We start from the raw sequence: 27,147 nt of genomic DNA, 5'->3' as shown, positions 1-27,147 counted from the left end.
GTGTGCTTTTTTGTTTTGTTTTGTACTGTTCTGTTTTTTTCTTTCACTCTTACTGTTCCCATTTGGAAAATATTAGCCTAAGCCACATTCTTTCTTTACTAATATCAGCGAGAAAAGACTCTCCATTATATCTTTTCCACTAGACTAGTATGTTCTCTCCAGCTTTTCACCACCTCACTTTCTTAGATACACATTAACTTGCCAAAGTTAGATGTGGACTGGTGCAGTGGACTTTGGAAGTTCAGTCTTGTTCCTTGTACTGTACTTTTCAGGCAGCCAGACTTTGATCCTCTTGCTTATATTAAACAGTATTTTACTCTAAGTAGTCCACTGATGTCAGTATGATTGCTATCAATAAAGGAAAGGAAAAATAGATCATAATGCTGGTTTTAAAGTTAAAAATTAAAGAAAAAAGAAAGCAAGGTAGGGACAGGAATAATCCTAGATTTAACTGCCATTAAAAAGTCAGGTCAGAGCCTAATCACATGTTTTAAGAAAACTATGCTTTTTCAGACATCAGATTGTTTTGAGATTGTTTCCTCTTAGTATTTAGAAAATCTGAGAAAGAAAACAGCCATCTACCTATATTTAAGTGTACTGTGGTACAGTATGCCACAGAAAGTGGCAATGAGGACACATCTAATTCTCCTGTAACTGACAATTATAATTGGAAAGTTAACTCAAACTGAGTAAAAAATATTGTAATTTAAAATATAATTAAAACATTTTCTTATCTTCCATTTGGATGAAGACCACACAATTTCATAAAAAAGGGTTCCTATTACTCCTGATTTGCTATTTTTAAAAAAAAGGAAAAAAAAGAAAAATAAAAAGCAAAGAAAGAGTGTATTTTGTCAGAGCTGTCTGCTTCCTCTGTTATCAATTTAAGGAAGGAATTATCTACACATGAGATTTTGAAACTATATTTTTCAGTTCAAAAATACTGTAAAAGAAAGCAGCAACCAAAAATGGAAACAGTAGCTAAGATTAAGGCATCAGTTTTCTCCATAAGGAAGTAAGAAGACACTGCTCCCTATTGAGAATGCAGCAAGCCTTAGGATCCCTCAGACCAAGGAAAAAAAACAACAAACCTAAGCAGAAATTTGAGGAGAAGCTTTTAAGCATCTAGTACAATTATTATCATGGCTGCCTATTGTGCTTACATCTCCAGTAGAATTGCCTCAGTACATCAGCTGTGCAAACAGATAGAAAAAGAGCAAGAAAATATTTAGTATATTTTTCTCCGTTCTTCAGAGAGGCTTTTGGTATTTTTATTTTTTCTTGGTTTTTTTGTTGTTTGTTTTTTTGGAGGGAGGATTTTTGGGTTTGGTTTTTGTGTGGGTTTTTTTTTTGTTGTTGTTTGATTGTTTGTTTTGTTTTTGTTTTTTTTTTCCCCCCTCAGGTGACATACTGGGTAAAATGCATCCTTCCATTATGGCACCGAAGTAAGCAGAATCGAACCAGAAGTTGCTTTTCCCAAAGCATATACATGTTTAATGTTTATACCAAAAGCTTCCTTATAGACTATACAATGGTCAACGAGACTAATGAGGATATTTCATGTATATAAGAAGTACTGAAATCTTGATTCTCATTTTTTGATCTAGAAGTCTTCACATTCAGGCTGTGCAAAGGGCTGCACATTGATTTTGAGATTTCAAACTCCATTTGAAACCTTATAATACTAAAAATGCTTGTGTGACAACAGTAACATAGTTGCAAAAGGAATAACACCTAGCATTACAAATAGGTACATAAAATGGTTATATGTTCTCATATACCTGCAATATTTGCTTTCATTTTTTTATTATTTTTATTTGGGTAACATAAAAAAAACAAAATTGAATGCGATATTAAAACACTGTAATGGAAATTATAAGGAACAACCACAGTCATTATCAAAATACCTCTTTTTCTAAAATATTAAAGAGGCAGGAATCTAGTACGATTTTTTAATTATTCATAGTCACTAAAAAATAAATAAATATCTGAGTAGTCTCTCCAGCCTACTATCTAGTGACCTTTTGCATACAAGTGAGGACTGAAAATCATGTTTCTAAACACTGTTCATCTCTCAAATAGTCATAGAACTTGAAGTGATAAAATTTCTGTTTATCATAACATATATTTTGCAGAGGTGGAATTAGCAACTGTATGGGAGTAATTGTTTCCATATTTGAGCAATGTCTGTTTTAATAACTACGGACATGAATATCAATTTTACTAGTCAGGCTTTTAATGAAAAATACAGAAGGCTTGTATGAGAGTACATTTTAATACTATTCATTTTCTTCTTTGCCATTCAAGTAGGTGGTTGTTCCACATATATCCACAAAAGTACTGACTGGTTCAATTTAATGGGAAGAGAAGCCGCAGAGCTCCGTATCTAGAGAAAGCAGAAATTAATCATTAGAATGAGTTAAGTACAAATCATGAATAAAGACAATAGAAGATAGAGCATATACCATTTGCTGTAAATCCTGACAGTTTTTCTGTGAATGTCTGGAAATACAATTATTTAACCTATTACACTTCCAAGAAAAATGTAAAGGAGGAAGAGCAGTCTTTGAATCCTAAATGTGTGATTATAACAATACTAGCATGAAAAAAAGTAAACCTGGACTAGCAAGATCTGTTCTTGCCCACGCATGGTCAAGAGTCAATATTTGAAAGAAAAATTCTGGAGACATAATGGCAGTTCATTTTGCTGAGTGATAAATATGTTGCCTGCAAAGAAAATGTGAGCCTTCTGCAGTGGTCTTCAGGCAAACAACTAAAGCATAGTAGTAGAGAAAGATTCTTGTGTATTGCAGACATACCGACAACAACCTTTCAACAGTGACAGCATTAATGTTGTCAAGTAACAATAATTAAAAAACAAAAATAAGAAATTTAAATGGTGTTTGCTTTCTGTCGCAGATCTATGACATAATATAGATCTTCTGGCATATAATTAAAGATGGGTATTGAGTGAAGCAGGTAGCAGGGAAATTTGTAAAATATAGTTAAAATATTCTTTCAGGTAATTCTTCACAAAGACTTATTATCCTGCATGTTTTCCCAAGTGTAAAATTTGCAGAAGAACAGTACTGTTTATGCCACTTCTATTGAGATGTCTGAAATGTAAGAGCATATATAAGTGTTTTCAGGACTGAAGAAACTGGATTATTCAACTTTTGAAGAAGAGCATTTACACAAAGTGAAAAAGGGAAGCAACATCATTTGGATGGGTGTCTGAGATGTAATTTTATCTACTCAGTTATTAAAGACTTGGAGGGGGGGTATGTTTATTCTCATGTTTTAAAACAATTCCTTCCTAGCTTTATCTTTCTGTTCCTTAATCTTAAAAAGAATGGATCCGGGCAAACAATTCCTATCCCTTGCAACTTAATCCAGGATGAAATACATTCTCATGGTAGAGAAATTCACATGTGCTCAAGTAGCATCCTAACCCAAGGAGAGCTGAACATGTCTTGAAAGGTGCTGAGGGTTCTCGGTTTCCACTGGCAGTAGGACTGTGTGTATAACTGGTGTTTAAAGCAGTGCAAGTACTCAAAACAGCTAAATCTGAGACACATAGAAGTTCTGGTTGTATTCTTGAAGTTAGAGCACCCACTTAATTGCTATGAAGTCACAGAAGTCACATTTTTTTTTTTTTTTCTGTGGATATGACTTTCTACTGGTTTTGCAATGTAGGAGGTATTTTTCTTATGATAGGTTAGCAAAATAGAGGCAAATCAGTCTTTAAGTTAGAGCTTTCTGTAACAGCCTAGTACAAAATGAATGTGTCAATATGTATGCTATTACAGTTTGTAATAATTATGGAAACAAAATGCACATGCCTATGGATGAGATGCCTAAAACAAAAGAATGGTAATTAGTCCTTAGTTCTGTGCTCAGAAGTCTTAACTTTGCACCCTGTTGTGAATTAGCAAATGCAAACAAACTTCAAAAGGAAATACACATTCCCAAAGCTCAGTCACACACGTGCCATGGGGTGCTAATATTTGAAGACAAAATACACCATGTAGAAGCAAGAGTTGTGTCAGAACAACCACACTTTCAAATGCAGTATCACATTCTGCTTTGACTTAGCATGAGCAAAGATACTGTTGCTTTTATCAGAAAGAAAAATTGTACAAACATTCAAAACCATAAAAGAAAAGCAACATAAAGTGTCTTGGTATAATGAATATAAACGAAAAATAAGCCAAAGGTCATAAAACACACTAACAAGGCATGAAAAACCCTAGTCGTAATTAAGCTAAAGACATAGTTTTGAAAAGTCCAGAAATCAGAGTGGTATTGATACACATGGGATTTGTGAACTAAAGATAGAGTAGCAACAGTGTTTCTAGCAAGCTTAAATTTTGGATTATTTTCTCCTGTGGAGGAGATCCACACATTGAAATGGATTGAAAACTATTGAACTTTTCCACATGTGTAACCTGAATACAGTATTAAAGGGAAAAATCAACAGTATTATCCCTACAGTATTTTATTGATGTACTCATTTGTATTGCTTGTTTCCAACACATTTTTAGTAATATAAGTAAATGTGGCAAAGTTTTTTATGTATCTACATGCAGCTACAAAATGGACGTATAAACTAGTTGTATCAGAGTTACTGTTACACTGGTAAAAGGGGCAAGATACTGTGGTAGCATGAACCTTGCATCTGTAGCTTATTTACATATTACATGGAGAAAGTTGTTTTTAAACAATAACATTTAAAAATCAGAATGTGTCTCATCTTTGCTGAAAATCAGAGTCCCAGCTGAAGCACCTAAATGAGTTATTTCTAATTTTGCTGGCATCAGGACAAGCTTAGTAGCAGCTGGAGCATTTCCTGAGGAACAGGGAGAGCTGGTCCTGTGGTTTGTTTGGGAAGAAGCCACTGCTCGGTCACTGGAAGAGAGAGCCCAGGACACGAAGCACAGCCCCAACCAAGGCCTAAGGGGACAGAGAAGAGAGAGAATGAACAGAGAGATGGAAAGATCAATTCTCTACAATTTTATTAGTTTAGTATCAATGAGGTTTTGGATTAAAAAAAATAAAAAAGGGGGTGGGGGGATATAGTCCAGATTTCAGATCTTTCTTCTGGAGCAAATGTTGGAACTGCTATGACACTGTACAGAAGTAACTTCATCCCTTCCCTCCCTGACATCCAATGGGGCTGTTCAGAGAGAACAGACACCCAGGATGGGATCAACCTGACCTGATTTTGGACACTTAATGTGTTGATAATGTGTATTGTCTGGGATATCCTCATAGTGAAGAAACAGGCAGTTGTATGGCACCATTCCCCTCAGTTAAAATAAACACTCATAATAAATAGGTCAAATTAGTCACATCTTAGAAATGTTGTTAATCGTAAAGGTAACCTAAGGTGACTAACAGAGCTGTAGATCATAACTACACAAGATAATTCAGGCTGAAAGGCACCTCAGTGAGTCTCCAGTCCAACCTCCTGCCCACTGAGATTGTATCAGGTTGCTCTGAGTTGTGTCCAGTCAAGTCTTGACCACCTCCAAGGACAGAGATGGCATAGCCTCTCTGGACCTGCTGCATCCCCCAGATGTCCCCACAGGGAAAAAAATAAAATATTCAGTTTGTTTCAGTTTGTGCTTGTTCTCCATGTATTTTTCAAGATGATAGAAAGCAGCCGTGCAAGGGCATCAGCCAGTTCTCTCAGCACTCCCTGGTGCAGCCCTATAGGTCACATGGAGTTGCTTGGTATGAGACCTCTGATGTAACACCTGACTCAATCCTCAACCACAGCCAATTGCTGTTCTCCTTGAACCTTGTCTCTGAGTTCAAGGGGCCTCATTAGCTTATCTATGTCTGTGGCTACCTAAATCACCCACCATACTTAGCAAGAGGCCCACAGTTTCCCTGTTGCAGTCTCACAGTTTTCTTGTTGACCTTATAGACATGAAGCTAGGTATATTGAATCATAACTCTTGTTAATGTCACATGCCTGTAGGTCAAAGACAAGTTAAGAGTTAAGCATAGTATGCAAAATAGTAATATCATGGATGCCTACATTACTGCAGCTTTAGTTAACTATTTCATTATGAAGTGCAGTGTCTTTTATTACTGAAGTACTAAAGATTTTTATTTAAAAAAAAAATAAAATATTTAGGTGTCTAAAGTCTGTCTAAAGTGAAAAAAAAATAAAAGGTTCTGAACTCCAACCTTGTGATGTACATAATGAGTATTATGCACAGGGCCTGGTGTTCTTTGGGTCTAATGTCCCGTAAAACACATGGTGCCAGTGCAAGCTCTGGTGTTTCTGTATCTGCAGAAGATAACCCTTGCACTTCCTTGAACTAAACCAAAACAGTTATTCTATCCATTGAATTCTTTCAACACTTCGTGTGAGGAAGTGGCAGCAGAACCTTTCCTTACCATGAGAAAGGCATAAGCTGGCAGTCCTTGGGGTGAAACACAAAAATGGGGGCATTTTTGTATAATCTCATTAAATGGAAGGATGCCATGAAAATGCCACCGGCATAGGAGGTTATGCAGAGCACTGGTCAGCTGTCCTTCTTGGAAGGGTCAAAAACCTGTTTATCTGCAGGACAGGAATTACTTAAGTTTACTGATTTCATCTGGGCTTAAAAACATACTTGAACTGAGCAAGTGTTGGAGCAGCTCATTAAGTCCAGGATGGAGGATGCATTATCAATGATATATGCCTATATTTCATTTGAGTACTTCATTTTGACAAGGGAAGTCTTAAAGGCCTTAGAAATCTTCAGCACATTGAGGATATTCTAATAAACTGGTCTATGGCTTTGGCAAATTTCTGTGGTTTTGGTTGTTTTTTGATTGTTTGTTTTGTTGCTTTTTTTCCCCAGCCTTTTCTCTATTTACACTTTGCAGCTTTAAATAGCATGAAATGTCACATACAACTTATTTTTTTCAGAGCCCATAGTAATTTGGGATCTCTAGGCACTTAAAAATTATAACAGTGATCAATAATATATAATATGTCTACCGTTCATAAACTATTATCACTTATATTACTTGTATCCTGTGTTATAATTTTACAGTATCTTTAAATTTATAAAATACTATGTCTAATCTATAGCACATACCCACCTCTGCTGAAGAATCTGAGATGGAAGGTTAGTGTAGAACAGTTTTTATAGGTTATAAACCATTCAAAATTTAGCTTACTTTTTAACATCTGCAGGACAGCACTAATACACAAAACACACTAGGAGATCCAAAAGTATTATGTGTCATGGATAACATGTCAGCATCTGTTATCACATCTTCAATTTTAGCATAAGGTTAAGATGAAAAGTACGCAAATCTCTTACCTTTTGAAGGGCTGGGTTACACAAGGTTATTAAACAAATCAGTTAGTTAATTTGCATTTAATCAAAACCCCACTATGTTTGCTTAAAGTAAAATGAGACAACAAAGCAATGCATTTTTCAAGCTAAAGCTGTGACCACTTGACACTTTGCTTCTCTTGCATGATGCACAGTGATGGCTCTTGCATTGCTCAGGATCAGGCCACTTAAAAAATGACTGGTAACATTTTCTCACAGAAATGTAAGGAAAACGACTGGGTGGAAACAACAATTTAGATGTTCCACATTGCCCAGTGATCAGTATATGCAGCAGGAAGGGGCTAAATGGCAGTGGGACAAACAAGGGACTTAAGGGTTAAATGATGACAGGAAATGCCTCAGTTGGAAAAGTGTTTTTGTTTAGGGTAGGACTTAAGCAGCCATGTAAATCTCAGTGTCAATGCCTAGCCTGACCTGCTGGAGTCACAGAATCAGAATATTAGGGGTTGGAAGGGTCCTCTGAAGATCATTGAGTCCAAACCCGCTGCCATAGCAGGACAAAAAAACCCAAAACACAACTAGAGCAGATCACTCAGAAAGGCATCCAGACAGGTCTTAAAAGTCTCCAGAGAAGACGACTCCACAATCTCCCTGGGGACCCTGTTCCAGTGTTCTGTCACCCTCACAGTAAAGAAGTTTTTCCTCATGTTGAGGTGGAACTTCCTGTGCTCGAGTTTGAATCCAGCACGAGTCATGCTGTGGGGTCCGGAACCCCTAGAAGAACAAATATGGAGGCAGCTGTGGCTGTCCAATTTGTGTCTAGCCTCAGTACATCTTTCTTTCCCTCAGAAATGAGGGCCTATGAGTAGATATAGATGCCAGTGCATGCCCGTGTCTTGTAGCTGGCTGTTCCACCCTGAGGAATGTGAAAATGTCCCTGGATCTGACAATGTAAACATCATGGTTGCAGTCATATGCTACACAGGTAGCAAAAATGCTTAACCCAGTTTGGTCAGAGCAGATAAACCCTCCTGTACTGATACCAGTTCTGTCATGGGCACTTCCAGCAGGGAATAGGCAACCACTAGTCACTACCACAGAACCTGGACCACTCGTCAGCCAAGTGAGGGAGAGAAACTGTGAAAATATTTGAAATAATTTCAATTTTCAAATTTCAAATAATGCACAGAAATCATGAAACTGAGTAGGAGAAAGGGACCTGGGGGTCCTGGTGGACAGGAGGATGACCATCAGCCAGCAATGTGCCCTTGTGGCTAAGAAGGCCAATGGCATCCTGGGGTGCATTAGAAAGGGGGTGGTTAGTAGGTCAAGAGAGGTTCTCCTCCCCCTCTATTCTGCATTGGTGAGGCCACATCTGGAGTATTGTGTCCAGTTCTGGGCCCCACAGTTCAAGAAGGACAGGGAACTGCTTGAAAGAGTCCAGCGCAGAGCCACAAAGATGGTTAAGGAACATCTTCTTGATGAGGAAAGGCTGAAGGAGCTGGGTCTCTTTAGCTTGGAGAAAAGGAGACCGAGGGGTGACCTCATCCATGTTTACAAATATGCAAAGGGTGAGTGTCAGGACGATGGAGCCAAGCTTTTTTCAGTGATGACTGGTGATATGACAAGGGGCAATGGATGCAAACTGGAGCATAGGAGGTTCCATGTGAATATCAGGAAGAACTTCTTTACTATGAGAGTGACAGAGCACTGGAACAGGCTGCCCAGAAAAGTTGTGGAGTCTCTTTCACTGAAGACATTCAAAACCCGCCTGGACGCGTTCCTGTATGATGTGCTCTTGGTGACCCTGCTCTGGCGGGGGGGTTGGACTAGATGATCTTTCGAGGTCCCTTCCAACCCCTAGGATTCTGTGATTCTGCGATTCTGCGATTCTGCGATTCTGTGAGTTCAGGTATAACTTAGACCAAGTTCTGCTCCTCATTTGAAAATGGGGCTAAGAATATTCGCATTTTCTGTTCAGCTTGTGAACTTTTCCACTGCTATCTTCCAGTGTGTATTGGCATACTGTCTGAAAAAGTTGTCAGAATCAGCTGGAATTTGTAGGTATATAAAAACCAGAAACAATCAAGGAGGAAAATGGCAACACAGCATTTAGCCATGCTACTGTCAACAGCCCTATTCAAATACCCAAGAGTAAACATTGATTGATAAAAAACCCAAACCTGCAGTACCTCATTATTTTACATGGCTGCAAGAATCCTTTCCTGATCCATTTGTCCATGGGGCCAGGACTCTGGCCTTGGAGTTACCTCATCACTGTGAGCTTGCCTGGCAATTACTGGTCGGAGTTTGGCCACAGTTGTTGTCACAGACATGATCCCCACCTGCTGATCTGACTTCCCTTGACCCTAGACTTGCCTCATCCCCATGTACATGTCCAGCTTGTGTGTCTTCTTTTTTGGATGCCATGGGACTGCACCCTGTTGCTGCCCTGCCGGCCCCACAATCATTCCCAGCTGCCAGTCCCCCTGCCCTTGTGGAGCAGCCCAGAGTTACTCCTTCCTGACAGAGCCTAGCTGTAAAGCAGCCAGCAAACACAGCTATATATTGAGAACCATGAGATGCATATGCATACTTTCATTGTAGGTGGTGCTACAGATTGTTTTGGAATGGCTTGTGACTTGTTATGAACCAAATAACCCTCCTTCCTCAGCTCTCTTCTTAAAACACATAATATATATATTTTTTTTTAATTATTTTTTTTTCCCAGTGTGGCCTTGTACTTTGTTGCTTCATGTGTGCCTCAAAGTACTATATATAGCTAATGTTGGGTGATGTTTGAGCAGGAACACGGCTAATTTCTATATATTTGTACAAAACCAAACACACATTTAAGGATCAATAAATAAAGGAAGTCTGACCTCTATCAACTAGAAAATGCCAAAATTACAGTGAAAAAAAAGGCCAAGTGTAGACAGTCCATCTGGACAACAACTTCTTTATTATCTAGCTGTATGAAAGTCCTTTATCTTCTATTCATGCTCATTATCCTTTAGAAAAACAATTATCCAATATATATTTAATTATCTTGGCTATATATGTATTGGGCTACATAGCTCAATATAATCTTGGACTGTACCCTTGAGAAAATCAATAGAAAATGTCTGCAGGGTTTTGTAGTGTTTTAAATGCTAAGATGCCACTATTTTAATTTCACTTATGAAAATGGTTAGTGTGTGTAGACATTAAATGTACTCTGCTTAAGTTACACTTTAGTTAGTTTTATAACTTTTTCCAAAGAACAATTAGATTATTTCTCCCAAAGTTACTTTATGCCCTTAGCAAAGACTATCCACTGAGTCTAAATACAAATTGACTTTAATGGGGCCACATGTGGACTAATTTAACCCACTTAAACCTGGCAGAACTTCACAGCCAGCTGGTATTTTCCTTGCATGGCACAGCTGAGAACTCCTCAGTCAGCAAAGCTGGGTCTTCCTCTTGCTCCCTGATAATCTGACACAGCACCTATCCATGGGCTTTCTGCACACACACCTGTCCCCCTCCCTCTTTGAATAAATAGTGAAGAGCACTGTTTTTTAACCAAGGAGAATATACTAAATGTTGATAGCAGTCAAATTCTGGAGCTGAAAGAGCTTCCTTTCTGTGTCTATGATTTAATAGCAAAGCAATTTAAAGGAATTCTTTCTGGAGATGTCCTGTTTTAACTTGTAAATTGCAGTATTTTTATCCATATTATCCTCATGAATATTTTTAAAACTTCTGATGTTATTTTTATGCATTGCCACAATTATCTGAATAGAAAACTACTTCCTAGCCATAATTTTCTGATGATAGATAAATATGGAAACATAAACAGTTATAGCAGGCAAATAAATTATTATTTGTAAAATGTTTTCATGTCTTTGATTCCATGGCCTAAATTTTAAAATGTCACCAATTATTTTGAATGAGTTTTTGAGACTCTAACCTGAGTAATAAATGTGCCTGGTTTTGAGATTATGCTACAATTATAAAACACTAAGCAGACACCCTCTAAATATGTGCCACTTTTCAGGTATCTGAGGCAGCAAATTAAAATTTAGATACGCCACAGCTGATATTTGAAAATATATGATAAGTATAGAAGAAATTCTGTTGCTGTTGAAAATCTTTGTAAAATTGATTAACTTATTTGGGGATAGTACTTTATAAGTTCTTCATGTAACAGTTGGTCAACAAACAAGAAACTTTTGTAGGGTTTGTTTTGTTTTGTTTTGTTTTTTTTATACAAGGCATAATATTAAGAATTTTGACAAGCAGAAAAGTTTCTCTTGAGTATTTTCTATGCATCCCACTTCCGCTATTCAACGCTCTGTTTTTTATTTTGTTTACATCTTCTTCATTAGCTTAAACTAATCCACATGTGTCTAAGTATATTTATAGGAAATATCATTCCCTCATGGATACCCTTTGCTGATGACAATAATTTCTATTTTTAGTTGAACAACATATTTACTGAGTGCCGGTGCAAGTGTTTAGTTTCAGATTTGTAACACAGTCAAGGTTTGAGCAAACAGGTTTATAGACATGTTACTATGGGTGATAACAAAGATATCAAATACTTGTGTACAAATTCTATTTATTCTTAAATGTCCAAGATTTCCACATCTACAATTCTGCCAGCTTTACTCCTCAGAATGTGCATAGTTTTTTGTATGTTTGGTTTTTTTTTTTTTTTTTTTTAACCCCCCGTCAAAAATATGCCTTTATTAAAAAAAAACAAAACAAAACAAAACAAACAAATACCATTATCCAATTATTTTTGCAAAACCTGACAGAAATTTTATTTCACATTTCCCTGCAGACTAGGCATTACCAAGCCCAAACATTACCATAAATGCCTATCGAGAGTAGAAATGTCTCTGTCAGTGGAACTGTCCCAGAAGTATTTTGGGAGAGCCCTCTAGCGGGAAGAGAGGAAAGTTTTTGGAAAAGAGTTCTTCCTGTCACACCCCATGACTGAAATAGACGACGGGCCTATGCTGCAATATGGGCAGAGGAAAGAAAAAAAAGGGCATTTTGCTAGAATAATCAGAAGCTAGATGCAAAAAAGATCATTGTTGATCAGGCCAGGTTAGAGTACTTTATGGAACTGTATAAAATGTGATTGTCATATTCTGTGTATGTGTCTTCATTTCTCTTTTCTTAAAGGGAAAAAAAAAAACAAAAACAAAGCAGGTTTCTTATATGCCATATTTGTAAACTGGAATAACAATAGCCAGCTTCCAGTCACCAAGGACCTCCCCAGACTCCCAGGACCTCTGGTAGATGATAAAGACAGGTCCTGCCATAGCATCTGCTGGCTCCTTCAGGACTCTGGGAAGAATGTCATCAGGCCCCATGGATTAGTGAATATTCAGCTGATACAAGTTACAATTTCAGTGACCACAAATGGAGCATTGCTGTTCCTGTACTCATGGTCCTTTGACTTAGGGGACAGGATGCTCCAAGGTTTATTGTTAAAGACTGACGGGGGAAAAAAAAAAAAAAGGCAGCATTAAATGCCTCCACCTTTTCTTCATCACCATTTGTCAGGTGACCATCTTTTGGAAAGAGTAATCCATAAATTATCTTAGGTCCTCTTCTCACAAATCTCAGACAGAAGCCATTTTAGGCAAAACCAAAGGCCTTAAGAATGAATCTATTTTCAGTACCACAAAGCCATCAGACAGAGTATACATCTTAATTTTATTCAGAGAAGTCTTTAAAAAGCTTCACACAAGTTTTGCTACAGGAAAGCAATGTGACTCTCCTATAGCAACAGATTATGCAGTAAAAATTATTACTGAGGTGCAACAAAGCATTTTTCAATGACCTTTTCCACAAAATCAGGAATATCTAAGTGGTGTGAGAAATTCTAACAACTAAGAAATACAAGAAATCATGACAGAGGTGAGATATGTTAAGTTCTAAAAACTACTGTTAAAAAGTTGGAGAGAATGTATGTATACTGTTCGCCTTTAAAGTAACATTTTTAATACAAATATATCTGAAAATTACTGAGCAACTATATGATCTGAATAACTAAATATACAATAACATGCTTAAAGACACTTTCTAATAGTAGACTGCAGTGAATTAAGTGTTTCTGCTATATTTGATTCTGATAAGATTCACCCGTCTCAGTGGCTGCAGAAGTAAAAGTAAAAATACTCTACAAAAGGTGCTAAAATGTTAAAATGCTATACAAACCACTCGTAAAATTTCAAGCAGATTTTTTGCTTGATAAGAATTGATTAAAATATCCAGTTCTTAATTTTCCTTTGATTAATTTTTATTAAAAATATTAAAAAAAAAAGAAGGAAAAAAGTATTCTACAATACCTCATCTTAAGATTAAGAAGATTTAGTGATTTTTCCTCTACGAAATAATCCAAATTACCTCTACAGCATGATCAAGAAAAAACAATATCTGTGCTCCCTCTTCTGGCTCTGCAGCAGTATCAACGTAAGCAATCAAGGCTGAGGCCTGTGCTCATCAGAGAGAACAAAAACTTAGGGCACTGTACTATTTCAGCTTCCTTGAAGAGAAACAGTAAAAGTTGCTTCAAGTGGAAATTAAAATTATTTTTAAAAATATATTTCCAAACTTCCTGAAAGTTTTTTTCTAAGATCTAACAGCTGAAAAATAAAAAAATGCCTTGCACAAAGGACAACAGTGCTTTTTCAAGATATGTAAGATGGCAGTAATTTTTAATAGTCCAATCAGTAACAGAAATCCTGATCTCTGTGGTGGGAAATCTGAAAATTTTAAAATCATAGAATCACATAATTTTTTGAGTTGGAAGGGACTTTAAAGACCATTGAGTTCCAACTCCCCTGCATGGGCAGGGACAGCTTCCACTAGAACAGGCTGCTCAAAGCCCCAGCCATCCTGGCCTTGAACACCTTCAGGGATGGAGCCCTCACAACATCCCTGGGCAGCCTGTTCCAGCATCTCACCATCCTTACACTAAGAATTTACCCCTGATCTCTAACCTAAATCTCTCTTCTTTCAGCTTAAAACCATTACCCCTTGTCCTCTCACTGCAAGCCCCTGTAAAAAGTCCCTCGCCAGCTTTCCCCTTCAGGTACTGGAAGGCCACTATGAGGTCCTCCCGCAGTCTTCTCTTTTTCAGACTGAACAACTCCAACTCCCTCAGCCTGTCCTCATAAGAGAGGTGCTCCAGCCCTTGGATCGTTTTCGTGGTCCTTCTCTGGACACATTCCAACAGGTCCACATCTTTCTTGTGCTAGTTTATCTAATAAATTGCTCACAAAGAATATTTAAATAATCTTTTTAAAGCTAAAATCAGATTATTTTGAATGGTCTAATTGTAAATCAAATAACTCTACCAAACCAAAAAGTAACAGAAATTAAAAATAAATAGCTTCATGCTCTCAGGGGCTATTTATTTGTGTATTTCTGTCAGAAGAACTCACAAAACCAAGACTTTGTGGCTTCACCATACGTGATTCTCTCTACAGTAGTCCATTTTCAGGTGGTGTTAGATGGTGTGAAAAATACAACTTTCACCTCAAGTATGACAGAATGTATACTTAGAATTTTTTGACAGTGTTTCCAATATGCTCAACATGGAGCTCTTACATCTGTAGTTCAAATCCATCTCTGCTGGGTTAGTCACGTGGCTTTTCAGAGCAATGGTGGCTGGCATTCAGTTTTAACTGGAAAGACTATTCATTTGCATTTAAAACTAAGTAAGTGGTTTCGAGATAAATTGATAAAGTGCATTCTGCCACTTGTGATTATTCGTTTCACTTCCTACAAGTTCAATTATGATCCTAGGTAGCTGAGCCATCTCAGAGGCAAAGGATGTTCAGGAATGCCTCACCTGCAGTCTGGTACATCCCATACAAATGCGGGCTCAGAAAAGTATTTTTTCTCTACACTTGTTCAGTTTAAAAGTAAGGTGGGTTGGGCCAAAGAGGTAGCAGAAAGGGCAAAATCAAGTCCCTGCTTGCTTCCTCCTATAATTAATCTATGACTAACATCTGAAATGGAAAGGATACTGTGTCTTCTATTTCTGTGTAGGTTTTTTTAATAGAAAAATACACTAGACAGCACCAACTCAAGATCTGCCACTCCAGGAATCAATAGTCCATGTGCTGTGCAGTGTGGCCCAAAACAGTATGCTTATAGCCGAAAATGGTGCAGAGCCTTAGATGCACAGTAGACAGGAGTCTGAAAGTAGTATTTGGGATGGACCTACTTAATTACTAGGAAGCCAGCCTCTCTTCCCTAGCAGGAAATTCCTCACACATAGCATGTGCCTCATGACACAAAAGATGAGACTGCAGCACCACCATCAGCGTCACATCTACCTCCAGCCTCGGCCATGTACATGGAGCCACTGTGTTCCTGTAGGCACAGCGTCCTTGTGGCTGCCTCCATCACAGCAGTTAGCCCAAACGAAACGTGGGTGGCCACTTACCCTATGTGCAGGCACAAATCCAGGTGTGGCTCTCTGCCCATAATCGTTTGCTCGCACAGACCAGAATGACACAGAACTTGCTGACTGCGCTAAGAAGACTTCTGGAAGATGAAAATATGCTGGTTGGTGTCATAGGGGCAGAGCTATGAGCTATGTCTTTCCTTCCCTGCTTCACCCTATTTTGGGAAGAAGAGGAGGTATTAATTAGACCCTGAGCCCTTTCCCAGTCATCCTTCCTATAGACACAAGCAGGGGCTAAGCTTAATGTTGCTGCCATTGGCAAAGTGGGGCAATCCTGCCCCCGCATTAGTACAAGCTAATGAGCAAGTAAACAACAAGCTGTCCCTGCATTAGTAAAAGCTATTGAGGTTCCAAAACATGAGCACCTTGTATTACAAAACTGACCCATTTTATTATTTAAAACACAAGGCCATTTAGAGATACACAATATAGACTTAGGATAGGGTGACTTCAGAAGAGTGATGTATGCTGTTAAATATCCACCACAGCTAATGTCTCTATATTTAAACAATAATAAAACCCAAGGAGACTGTTTTGATTTCAGTTTTGACTGCAACAACTTACTCTGACCTTGGCTTTCAAGAAAACCTGTTAAACAACTGCTATGTCAGTACAAAAAAGCAACACTCAATTCTATGACTTGCAATCTCAGGCTTAATGATACACATGCAACAGCTACAAATACTTCAAACACTCTGCCAAAAGCCTTTAATAGAATCATGGGATGGTTGAGCTTGATCATGGAGGTCATCTGGTTCAAGCCCAGTGCTCAAGCAGGGCCACATAGAGCCCTTTTCTCCAGCTATGTCACCTATCTTCTTCCTGCAGCAACAGAGAGTAGGTGAGATACACAGTCCCATAGCTTAGGTCTGGTGTATAGAAATACTATGGTCACACAAAGTAATTAAATGTTCACAGCAAATTCATTATTAATTTTTTGTGGGCTCAACACCAGAGGAAAATGCTCAGATCTTAAAGACCACCTGCTCTGAGAGCTTTTATAGGCCTCAGTTTTCAAGTGGCAATGGCTCAGTTCGATTAAATTAACTATGAAGGAGTCAACAGTAAAAAATAAAGGATTTAACATTCATATAAAACTTGATCTTTTTTGAGGCACAGTCAAATAAGAGTAATATGAAGCTGACCTGCTGATTGGTTGAAGCACTAGTAGGTGTAGTTATGTGGAAAGGCAGAAGTTCCTCAGCTTTCAGAGGCTCAGCAATTGACAGACATTTGCTATTTGTGAAGGACAGAAGGAGAGTGAGTCTTCAGGTCTGGATTATTTTTGTGACATTAAATAAAACCATATTGATGCCTCCTGAAAAAAACTCACTATAGAGTAGACAAGGAGTATCAGGAAGAATATCATTAGACCATTCTACACAGAGCAAAGGCAGATTTCATCATCTCCAGATCATCCACTCAGATACATCTGAGGTCTGTAATGCTTACATGTTTTTTTCTGGGAGACACTAGGGGCCTCAAGTCAGGAACTGGTGGATTACATTCACTATGCAAAAACAGAATCACATTTAATATCAGCAGAAAACCTACAAATAGAAATGAATGCTTACATCCAATTACAATGGCAAATTAATTTTCCTAAATAAAAAGATGAAGAGATAGAAGGACAGATGGAAAAAATTCATGTCTTAGACTAACCTGGCAGTTTACAAAAAAAGTAACTCACTTAAAACAAAAAAAACTAAAAAACAAACATGCAAATAAAACAAAAAAAAAAAATTTTCTGTATGATATAAACATGGACTGATAGGTTGGATAGGTTCAGCAAAAAGATGAATGTCTCCAAAAGTTCTATTCTCTTGTACAACTACTTTTTCTATTAAAAAATTAAAGGGAGAAAGCTAAGTAAAAAAGAGATCTATGGACATTTAAGGAAATGTCATCTTTCAAAGAAAAATCTTTAATACTTAAAAATTGTAGCTTTACACATTGACAAAGATTGTTTATGAGTACAATTGCTTTGGAGAGCAGCCAGCAGAAATAAAATCTCAAAAATGTCAGTAAGGATTGAGAGCTCTGTCTTGGCTAGTAACATTCAGCTCCCATGTGAGTACATGAAACCATAAAAATGTGAAAAAATACAACTCATTCTTTCTAGACATCAAAGGTCATTAAACTGAGTTAGATAAGACTACTGCGAACCAAGCACAAGCTAAACCTCTGAACTTTTGGAGTTATTGTATATGAAAACATCTATAGTACTCTGAAGAACTTAAGTTTTTATAAGCCAAAAGGGCTGTTAGCACTCTGTACTTCTGATGCATGAATAAATAAGGGAATTAGATTTGTATTACTTTATTAACATAAAAATCTCTGTATATTTAAAGATTATTGATGTTAAAATGCATTTTTATATTAATCCACAGAATATATATGCCTATTTTCATATTTTTTATATTTCTATTATTTAGTTCCTATTAAGTGTTTTGTATCTACAGATCATAGAGATGATAGAGAGCATCACTATAATATGGCAACAGGAACTTTTTCAGTTAAAGTACTGATTTCACGTATGACTAAAGACTACTCCTTATTTTGTGTTTTTAAAATTAAGAACCTACAGGTGTCGTGCCTTACATAGAAGACACCTTATATATAGAAGCCACTGCATATTTCAGAGGAAATGGTTTCCTCACATCAGAGTTTTACTTCGTAGTTTGGACTCCCCTAACTCCTGCCATGAAATGAAATATAAATTGCCTGAAAGGTGCCTGAAAGAATATTTCAGTCACTCCTGAAGAGACGGGATCTAATTCTTTTTAAAGGCCTTATGATTTCAAGTCTGCAAACTCTGGAACTGGAAATGTCAGCAGCTTTTTTATTTATTTAGTAGAGTTACTCTGAATATTGCCACAGAAGTGTGATAACAGCACACTTCTTTCAACATGGGAATGTTCAAAACCTGTCAGAGGTAGAGAAGTCATATCCAGTGCAGAAAATGTAGTCATTAAATCCTTTGGTGACCACAAATTTCATTTACTTACAGCACTGCGCTTCTGAATGGCTGGAAAGCAGTTTAGATAACGAACTGTCAAACACAGAATTTGCTACCACAATTATATTCATACATTTTATGTGGGGAAGCCTTAGAGGCAATGTTTTCTTGCTGGTCATTGTATATCCAAGGATCAAAGGTAGCTACAAAGATGAGAGCGAAGTAGACTGACACAGTGCTTGCCTGAATTATTTCCACTAGACACCAGCTTTTGCAAAGGATTAAAGGCCAGATTCAAACCCAAACTTAGATTCTTATCACAATGCCTAATTTCTGTATGCCTGTCCCTTCAAAGAACATCAGAATCCCAAGCTTAGTGACCCTTTTTACTTGCTTAGGGGGAGTTAACTTACAAGTTGGTGACTATGAGCCAGGAACATTTCAGATTACTAGAAAACAGTCTCCAGAGGATTTTGGGCTCTGATGGTTTTCTGTCTACTGACTGGATGTGCTGTTCCCTCTCCAAGGAAACCAAAGTATATTTTGTAATTGAGAGGTCCTCACTGAAGTACCTATGAAGCTGGCAGTTCATTTGGTTGGCTTGTTACACTGTCCAGTTTTCAACAAACTTTCAAGGATGATAATAAGCCCAAACTAACCATATGCAGGCATCTTTAGCCTCCTCTAGCTCCTGTTTAAGTAACTGTCTCAGATACTGGATTTCCTGGCAGTCAAGTGCTTCTTGGTGGCATGAAAAAGTGTACATAAGGGTATTAGTTTCCAATGTCCCTTGTTCCCTTATAGATGCAGCAAAGTAAAGTTGAGCTTTTTCAAACAGAAGTAAGTACTAGAGGTCTGTGGTGGCTTCCCATGGACAGGATGAAGCTGGAGAAAGATCTTGAAGGAGTTCCCATGCTGGGTGAACAGGCAGGCATCCTGTTTTATACCCGAACACATTTTATAGCCTACACCCCTGTTCTCTAGGGATACCTTTGCTGTAAGAAAGGTAGGACTTATGGATACTTTTAAGTTGACGTGTCAGCAAAGACCATGGTTTGCCTCTAATCTAAATCAACTACATAAATTGCCTTTCTGCCTAAGAAAACCAGGCAGGCAGCTCGAGCGTCATCCACTCTGCCCCAAGACAGGCAGAGCGAGTGATATCCTTGAAATAATCGCTTTTGTTCCTTGACTGTGCAAAAGGCCTTACTCAGGAGCTCAGGTGAGACACTGGTCTATCAGAAGCACACCAAAGTGACTGAGGTACATTCACTTCGGACTTTTTCTCTTCCAGTGCTTGATTACTCCGGGATACCAGCGAAACCAGCAGCACATGTTCGCTTTCCATGGGAAGGCCCCCACATTAGTAGGCACGGGTTTGCAGGGAGCCAGTCCCTGTGTCCCCACCACCGCTGCCCCTGGGAGGGACTGAGCAGCTCGATGAGCTCAGCTCCTGCATCAGGTCCGCCTTGTGGGGCCTGAATACGCCAGGGAACTGCCATGTGTGGAACAGCGTTGGCACCTGCCAGCCCACAGCTGCGCCCCGTCCCACGCCGTGCGGGGCCATGTCAGGAAGGCACGGCACTCCACTGCCAAGCTCCAGGTTTTCAGCTATCTTTTTTCACTCAGACCTGTTTTTAAAACAAAAAATATTCACTTTCATAATTTCTGTCAGCTCGCACCACGGGGGCGGGGTCACTCACCCTGCCTGCCTTTCTACTTCTCCAGGGCGCGCTCCCTTACTCCAGCACTCTCCCGGCTACGCGGGAGGCCGGGGGACCGCCCCACCCCCAGGAGGTGGCGGCAGGAGGCCGCTGCCGGCCGCTCCCACCCGGGCCACGCCGAGACCCGCGGCCCCGCCGCCGCGGCCGCCATGGCGGCCTCCCCCGCCGCTCCCTCCCGGCCCCACCTCCCGGCGGCCCCCGCGCGCCGCCTGGCCTCGCGAGGCGCCTGATTCTCGCGACAGCGGGGCGCCGCCATCTTCCCTGCTCGCCCGCTCGGGCTGGCGCTGCGGCGGAGGGAGCGGAGGTGCCCGGTGCGTGCGGAGCCCCGCTCGGCAGGCCCGTCGCTCGGCAGGCCCGCCGGCCGCGCTGCCCGCCGCTGAGGCGGGAGGAAACTGCGGGGCGGTCGGACCGCGCTCCCTGGCCGAGGAGCGACGAGAAGCGGGGCCCGCACGGAGAAGCCGTCGCTCGGCTGGTTCCGCCCCCTTCGTGGCGCTGGGCCTCCGGCACTGCCAGGCGGCTGCAGCCGAACCGGGAGACGTCCGCGGTCTCTGCGGGAGGGGGGAGGCGCGGCGGGAGCCGGGGTCCCGGCCGGCGCGGCGGCGCGGACCCCGCTGCCGTTGTTGCTGCTGCCGGGGAGGCGGGGGGCCCGGGCCGCTCTGGATGGTGGTTAAAATGATCATAGAAAACTTCGAGGCGCTGAAATCCTGGCTCAGCAAAACCTTGGAGCCCATGTGAGTAGTCGCGACCCTTCTCTCCCCCGCCCCCTCCAAAATAATCCTCTCCTTGAAGAAGCTCGGGAACCTCAGCGGAGCAGGGAGTGGTGTGCGGGATAGGCCTGTGAGGGCATCCCGGGAGATGCCCTCCCAGCGTCCTTCTCCCCCGGCTCTTCTGTGAGGGCCCTGCGGGGCTGTGTCGTCCCTCCGCTCTCCCGGCGCCGTCCTCGGCGGGGAGGGAGGGAGGGAGGCAGGACCGTCTTTCTCCGGAGGATGCAGCTTCCCCCCCTAGCGACCGCCTTCGCCTTTCTCTTTGTAGCCCAGGGAAAGCGGCAGAGAATGTGTCTGCGTGTGCACCTCACTGCTCCCGGCTCTCAGCCCTCGTAGAGGCCAGGTTAATAACCTCGGTGTGCCGCCCTGCCCAGTGACCTTCTCTGGGAGAGCTCAGGTGCCATGGGGACGTTTCCCAGGATCCTGGGACCTTCCGAGTAGCATTTTCATAGACTCCTCGCACGTCATTCTCAGTTGTTTTGAATGTTTGACGCTCTCATTCTACCCGCCTCCCCCTCCCCCCCGAATAAAAATTGCATCAGTAGAGCGCTTGGGAGTAGGAGCCCTAGAGCTAATTTGCCTATTTGTGAATACTTTCTTGGCTTCTAAGCATAACATTCATGTGAGTAATTTGGCCTCCTGCAAATAGTCCATGTCTTCTTTCTCTGAATTATATTTTAGTGGCACTGAGACCTGAACTTGATTTTAAAGGTTTTGTCTTCTGGAAGTCTGGTGTCTATAGACACTTTAGATCAAAGCATGTGCTTCACTTGAAGCACTGTTTTAACACGTATGAATTAAATTACTTGATTTGGGTTAATAGAACTACAACTTATGAATTAATTCTGATATTAACTTTTTTTTTTCAAAACTGTTTGTTTTATTCTGAGGCTATTGAATAGGGAAAATAAAAGTATGCTTTGTGGCTTCCATAGCCATTAATTAAGTAGATGTATCTATGTCTTATGCTGAAATAAATAAGCTATAAAATGCTGGGACATTTTTAGGAGAGCATCACTTGTGTTTTGGAGGGGACTGTTTGTGGTGTTCTTTTTTTCCATAGAGCCTAAGCCAAACCACACTAGAGTAGATGAGTCTTGAACTTAATTTCAGTGGATTTTGGATTAGGCATTCAGCAAATTATGCTGAGTGCCTTTATACAAAAAGCTTTTTTTTTTTTTTTTAAGCGCCTTGTAATGATGCAGTTTTGGGAGGGTGAAATAGTCTTTCTTTTGGGTCAGTGCAAGGTAGTATTAGATTAGCAGAGCACATAGGTAAGGTAGTATTAGAATAACAGAGGACATTGTGTTCCGTGGTAATAGAATAGTTGTGTGGTGCAGAATGCTCCCTGTAAGGCTTCGAATACTTTCTTGCATGATTGATACCGATACTTAAGAGTGTGCTGGTCGAGAGGCCTAGAGGAGATAATATCAAACATAGGAAAAATCTCATCACTTCCGAAGTTCATGTTGATAATTTGAAATTATGATACTTAACTCTCAGTTGGTCAGCAGCTGGAGATTGGTATGTGAGCTGGAAAGAGTTTGCAAGAAGCAGTTTTAAATTCTGTGAAATGTGAAACTAGAAGTCTGCTGGTGGCATTCACAAGAGGGCTTCAGTTGACTTCAAAATCCCTTTTTTTGAGTAAATACGCGAGGTTCTTTGGATTTTGCAGATCTGTATCTGCAGATCTGTATGAAATTAATCTACACAGTTTGTCTGCTCTTTCTTGAGTATTACCCATCAGAATTTTTACTTTACCAGAGAATAATTAGAAGTTTCTTATCACACTATAAAAAGTATGTAAAAGTATATAAAGTATATAAAAAGTATTGAAAGTTTGCCATATGCTATTTAGCTGGAAGTCAGTATGGTTCCTCGGGCATTCTCCTCAAGCTCCATTCATTAGTGATGTGCAGTACTAACTTCTTATTTTGGTAACAAACTCAGGTTGCTCAATGTTTCTTTATTTGTTTTAATATCGCATTGTGATGTCTGCTAGTGATAATAGGCATTTAGGTGATGAAATTGAGATTTTCAGCTTATGTGACTAGTGTGATTTTCTGCTTTTTAGCACTAAAAGGACCAAGATGTTTCTGTCAAGTTAAATTTAGTGTGTGAGCAGTTCAAGTGTGGTTCTTATACTGGGAAATTGTGTTGTGGGATAGGGAACTGCTGGCCTTGAGGATTCTGGTTTTCATGAATTTTTAGCTTTGGGAGGAAACAAGCCAACAGGGACTGTAAAATTCAGCTGTCATTCAGTTTTGTGCAGAGTCCTATGTAACTGTTACTCCAATAAGTGTTGGCATTAGTGAAGAAGTATTGTCATTTCCTAGCAGTCAAGTATTGTTGGAGCTGCTTCTGGTCTCAGCTGTCTGAAATGTGTGCCTACAGCCATAGCTTCTGTCTGTATGAAAATTTTAGTGTGAAGTTACTTGTAAAGAAGTAATTGCTGCTGCTGCGGTGCTGATACATTAAGGCCCTCAGTGCTGGTCATCTAGAGACATTACCATAGCCTGAAAATATTTTATTTGTGCTTTTAATGAAACAAACAAAAGTGCCAACTGTTTTTATCTCATGGCTCTTTCAGAAACTTTTAGCCGTGTTAGAGGCAGCTGAATTTCCTAACCAGACCAAGGAAGACACCACTGTATTAGGCCATTATGGAGGTGTTACCATTTTTTTAGGGGAGTTTTAAGGGGAGAAGTGTACTGAAGAAGATTACATGAATTTCGTATGCGTGTATATATATATATATATATATATATATGATATATATCTAGAGCTGAATAGTTCAGTCAGGATGTATAGCTTGTTCCGAAGGCGCATGTAACCCGTGCTTCTGAAAAATAATGAAATGTGCTTCAGAACTAGAAGACAGCAATATCCATATAGGTTGTTTCATTTTATCATCAAGTTTTGTGTTTGTTTTAAAGCATCGGCAAGCATGCTAACTTCTTAGTGTAATGAAAAAAGTGTTATATAATTGTATTGACTGGACATAATTTGGATGTTGGATTATTTTCACATGGTGTTCTGGGGAAATACTGTTAATAATCAAGAATGTTTGGAGGAAAGGGATGATGGAGGGTTTAAATTCCATAATTTTTTGTTTGTTTTTGGTAGGTTGTTGGTTTTTTGTTTGTTTTGGACTGCTCTGTTGCCTTTGACAAAGCCTTGGTGATCCTCCATACAAACACTCATTCTCTGAGTTTGATCTTGTTGCAGTGAGCTAGAAACTGCAAAATGTTAGCAGACTGGACCATATACGCAGTCCAGCTCTGCTTGAGGGGTGGTAGCTTTCTGTGGTTCTCCAGAAAGATGCTCCAGATCCTGTGTAAGCTGTGTAGATAATCCTTACTGGAATATCAGGATCTGCTTTGGCAAAGTTCCAAGTAGGGAAGTTTTATTTTTGTTTGTTTGTTTGGGTTTTTTTGTTTGTTTGTTTGTTTTCCCCTATCATTTGTTTGGTTCTCTACCTGTGAAAAAATCAGCTTTTTTTTACTAATGCTGCATTTATCCTTTTGCCTTGTAAGACATCGTAACATTCTCCCTCTTTCCCTACTTCATTATTGTGGAAAATTTTCTTGGTTTTAATTACTTTGTAGAAAATAAATTTAATTAAAATATTCCGCTCACCCACTGAATTTTACTTACAGCTTGATTAAGGCTCCTGTATCTAATTTTCTTCACTGTGTTTACTTTCATGTACTAAATCAAACTTGGAAGGAAGATGAAAAAGTATATAAAGCAATATTTCTATAGTATTTGGGCATACTTCAGTAAAATGGAAAGGTTTTTTGCATTGGTTAATTCTGTAAGTGATCATGGCATTGTAGCTACTTACGTCAGAAGCAATAAAATCCACTTAGTTTAAAGAATATTTGTATTATATTTATCATTGGAATATTTTATGGCAAACAGTCAGTATGCTCTAGTATTCAGTTATGCCTTCAGCACTCTATTTTTGTTGGTCATGCTTTTCAACCTTTCTTTTTTAAAGCTCATTGTATTTTTTGGCTGTTTGGATATTTGTTTAACTGTGAAGAGTTTACTGTTTAGTTAGCTTCACCTAGTTGCTTAAAGGTAGTGACTAAAAAATTTTAACACTGGTGTGAGGAATATGGTAATAATGTAAGATACAAAAATAATAGAAATAAGTAAGAATGAAAAAACTTTGGCATTCCTTTCCATGTACATTTGGCACCCAGTCTTACTGGTAATACTCATTAGCTCACCAGGAGATTTCACTCTTATTTCCCATGGAGCTTACTGAGAAGTTCAAAAGCAATAGGTGTTTCTCTTCATTTCATTTATTCTGTTAACATTTTACATTAAGCTAGTTATACCTAAGATAAATAGCATGCAAATACTGTATGTCCTCTTACCACTAGGAGGTTACTCTTCTACATCTGTTACGAAGTTCGCCTGACTCATGAACAGTGTCTATATTTGAGAAACTTGAGATTCCTAACTCAGAATGCTGATAGTGCTACACTTCTGTGTAACAATACCGTGAAAGAATTAAAGTGTTGATATTGCAAGGTGTAGTTGAAGATGACAATAAAGAGGAGAAAATTGTGTTACAGGAGACCTATATTGTTCTTACACTGCACACAGGCAACAGAATAGAACCCCTTGGCTGCATCACAAGTCACAGAGACTGTGATGATTTTTGCTTTCTGCGTTAAATGTGTGTTGGACAACTAGCAAGCTGACAGCTGTTCTGCCTCATGAGAGCTGTCTTAAATCTAGAGGTGGCATTTTAAGCTGCCTGTTACTGGTTGCAGCTGTATAAGCATGTCAGATCTGGGTATCAGGATAACTTAGAACTATTGTAATGACATCACTAATTTATGTAACAGCATTGTTGCATTCCTCAGTGTATTTCTATTACTTTAAGTACTGCTAAAAGTTAATTAAAGTGAGCATTATAAAAGTAGTCCTTCTCATGTATCTCAAGATAAAAGTCAGATATTGCTGAATGAGTCTGTAATTCATTTTTCTAATCAAACACTGTAGCTTTTTATGGGCTTTTTTTTGTAGTAGCAGCACAACAGAATGGTATAGCTACCTAAATTAGACTAGCTTCTCTGCCCAGTATGCAACGTACATTTTTCTGCACCCACTCAGCCCTGAAAATACAAATCTTCTCTCTGAACATTCAAACATAACCACGTCCACCTTGATTACCATCGAGAAGCAAGCAGTATTCTGGAGCGAGTATAAATATCAAGGGAAAAAAAAAAAAAAAGATTAAAAATGTATATTGTAAATTTCCAGGATCAGAGTAGGACAGATAATGTGCACCTGCATGTTATTTCCTTTACAGAAAGACCATTCACTGCCTGCAGGATGTCAGACATGCTTTTGGAGTTTCTGTCTATTGCTGTAGTTTAATTTGTCAAGGAACTAGTTTCAGCACTTGCAGCACCTTTTTGTCTGTACGTTCATTTAAACAAATGTATTAAAAAAACCTTTATGTAGCTTCTTTTACAATTTAAAAAGTGTGTCCTCACCAGCTGTGTCCAAAATGAAGTGTAGATTTAGGGTCTTGACGTTAGCTTGAAATAAAGGCAATGAAATTACATCTGATATGAACAACTAGTGTTTTTTTTTACAAGGAAACTTATGTTTGTTTTCTGTCTCACTCCTCTCCCTCCCCCAAGTGTATTTTTACTCCTTAGAGAATAAACTTCTCATTTCATGAAAACTGTTAAGAGTGTGACAGCTTCAGCATAGGATTTATTTTTTTTATTTATTTTTTTTTTACCCAGATAGTAACCCTGTAGTTAACCACTACTTATGTATATATCTCCCTTTGGGAATTTCCATACATTTTCCAGACATTTTCACCAGAGGGTAGACTTCAGAATGCTGGATTTTTTTTTTTTCTTCGTAGGAAGTATGAATTGAG

At 39.2% G+C, this 27,147-nt stretch overlaps 1 protein-coding gene and 1 long non-coding RNA gene across 7 annotated transcripts in view; one reads left to right on the top strand and one right to left on the bottom strand.

Moving 5' to 3' along the window:
- Positions 1-2,214: 2,214 nt before the first annotated feature.
- Positions 2,215-20,633, bottom strand: LOC127380027 (uncharacterized). 3 transcript variants are annotated; one of them, XR_007888411.1, is made up of 4 exons: positions 20,446-20,633; positions 16,929-20,373; positions 15,763-16,605; positions 2,215-2,386 (listed from the first exon to the last, which is right to left on the bottom strand). It is a non-coding gene; the product is annotated as an uncharacterized LOC127380027 (long non-coding RNA). The 3 variants fall into 3 exon arrangements; XR_007888410.1 differs by having other exon boundaries at positions 15,763-15,938; XR_007888409.1 differs by having other exon boundaries at positions 15,763-20,373.
- An 88-nt stretch (positions 20,634-20,721) lies between these two features.
- The window catches only part of RBM26 (RNA binding motif protein 26), a 53,132-nt gene continuing 46,706 nt past the window's right edge, over positions 20,722-27,147 (top strand). For all 4 annotated transcript variants that reach the window (XM_051608397.1, XM_051608400.1, XM_051608399.1 and 1 more), the window contains exon 1: positions 20,722-21,197. In XM_051608397.1, the coding sequence (XP_051464357.1) occupies positions 21,127-21,197 (71 nt within the window). In that variant the 5' untranslated portion in view covers positions 20,722-21,126. The remainder of the gene's footprint in view (positions 21,198-27,147) is intronic.

Source organism: Apus apus, chromosome 1, assembly GCF_020740795.1.
Source record: "Apus apus isolate bApuApu2 chromosome 1, bApuApu2.pri.cur, whole genome shotgun sequence".
In the NCBI taxonomy this organism is placed as follows: Eukaryota; Metazoa; Chordata; class Aves; order Apodiformes; family Apodidae; genus Apus; species Apus apus.
This window is presented reverse-complemented; position numbering and strand designations above follow the sequence as displayed.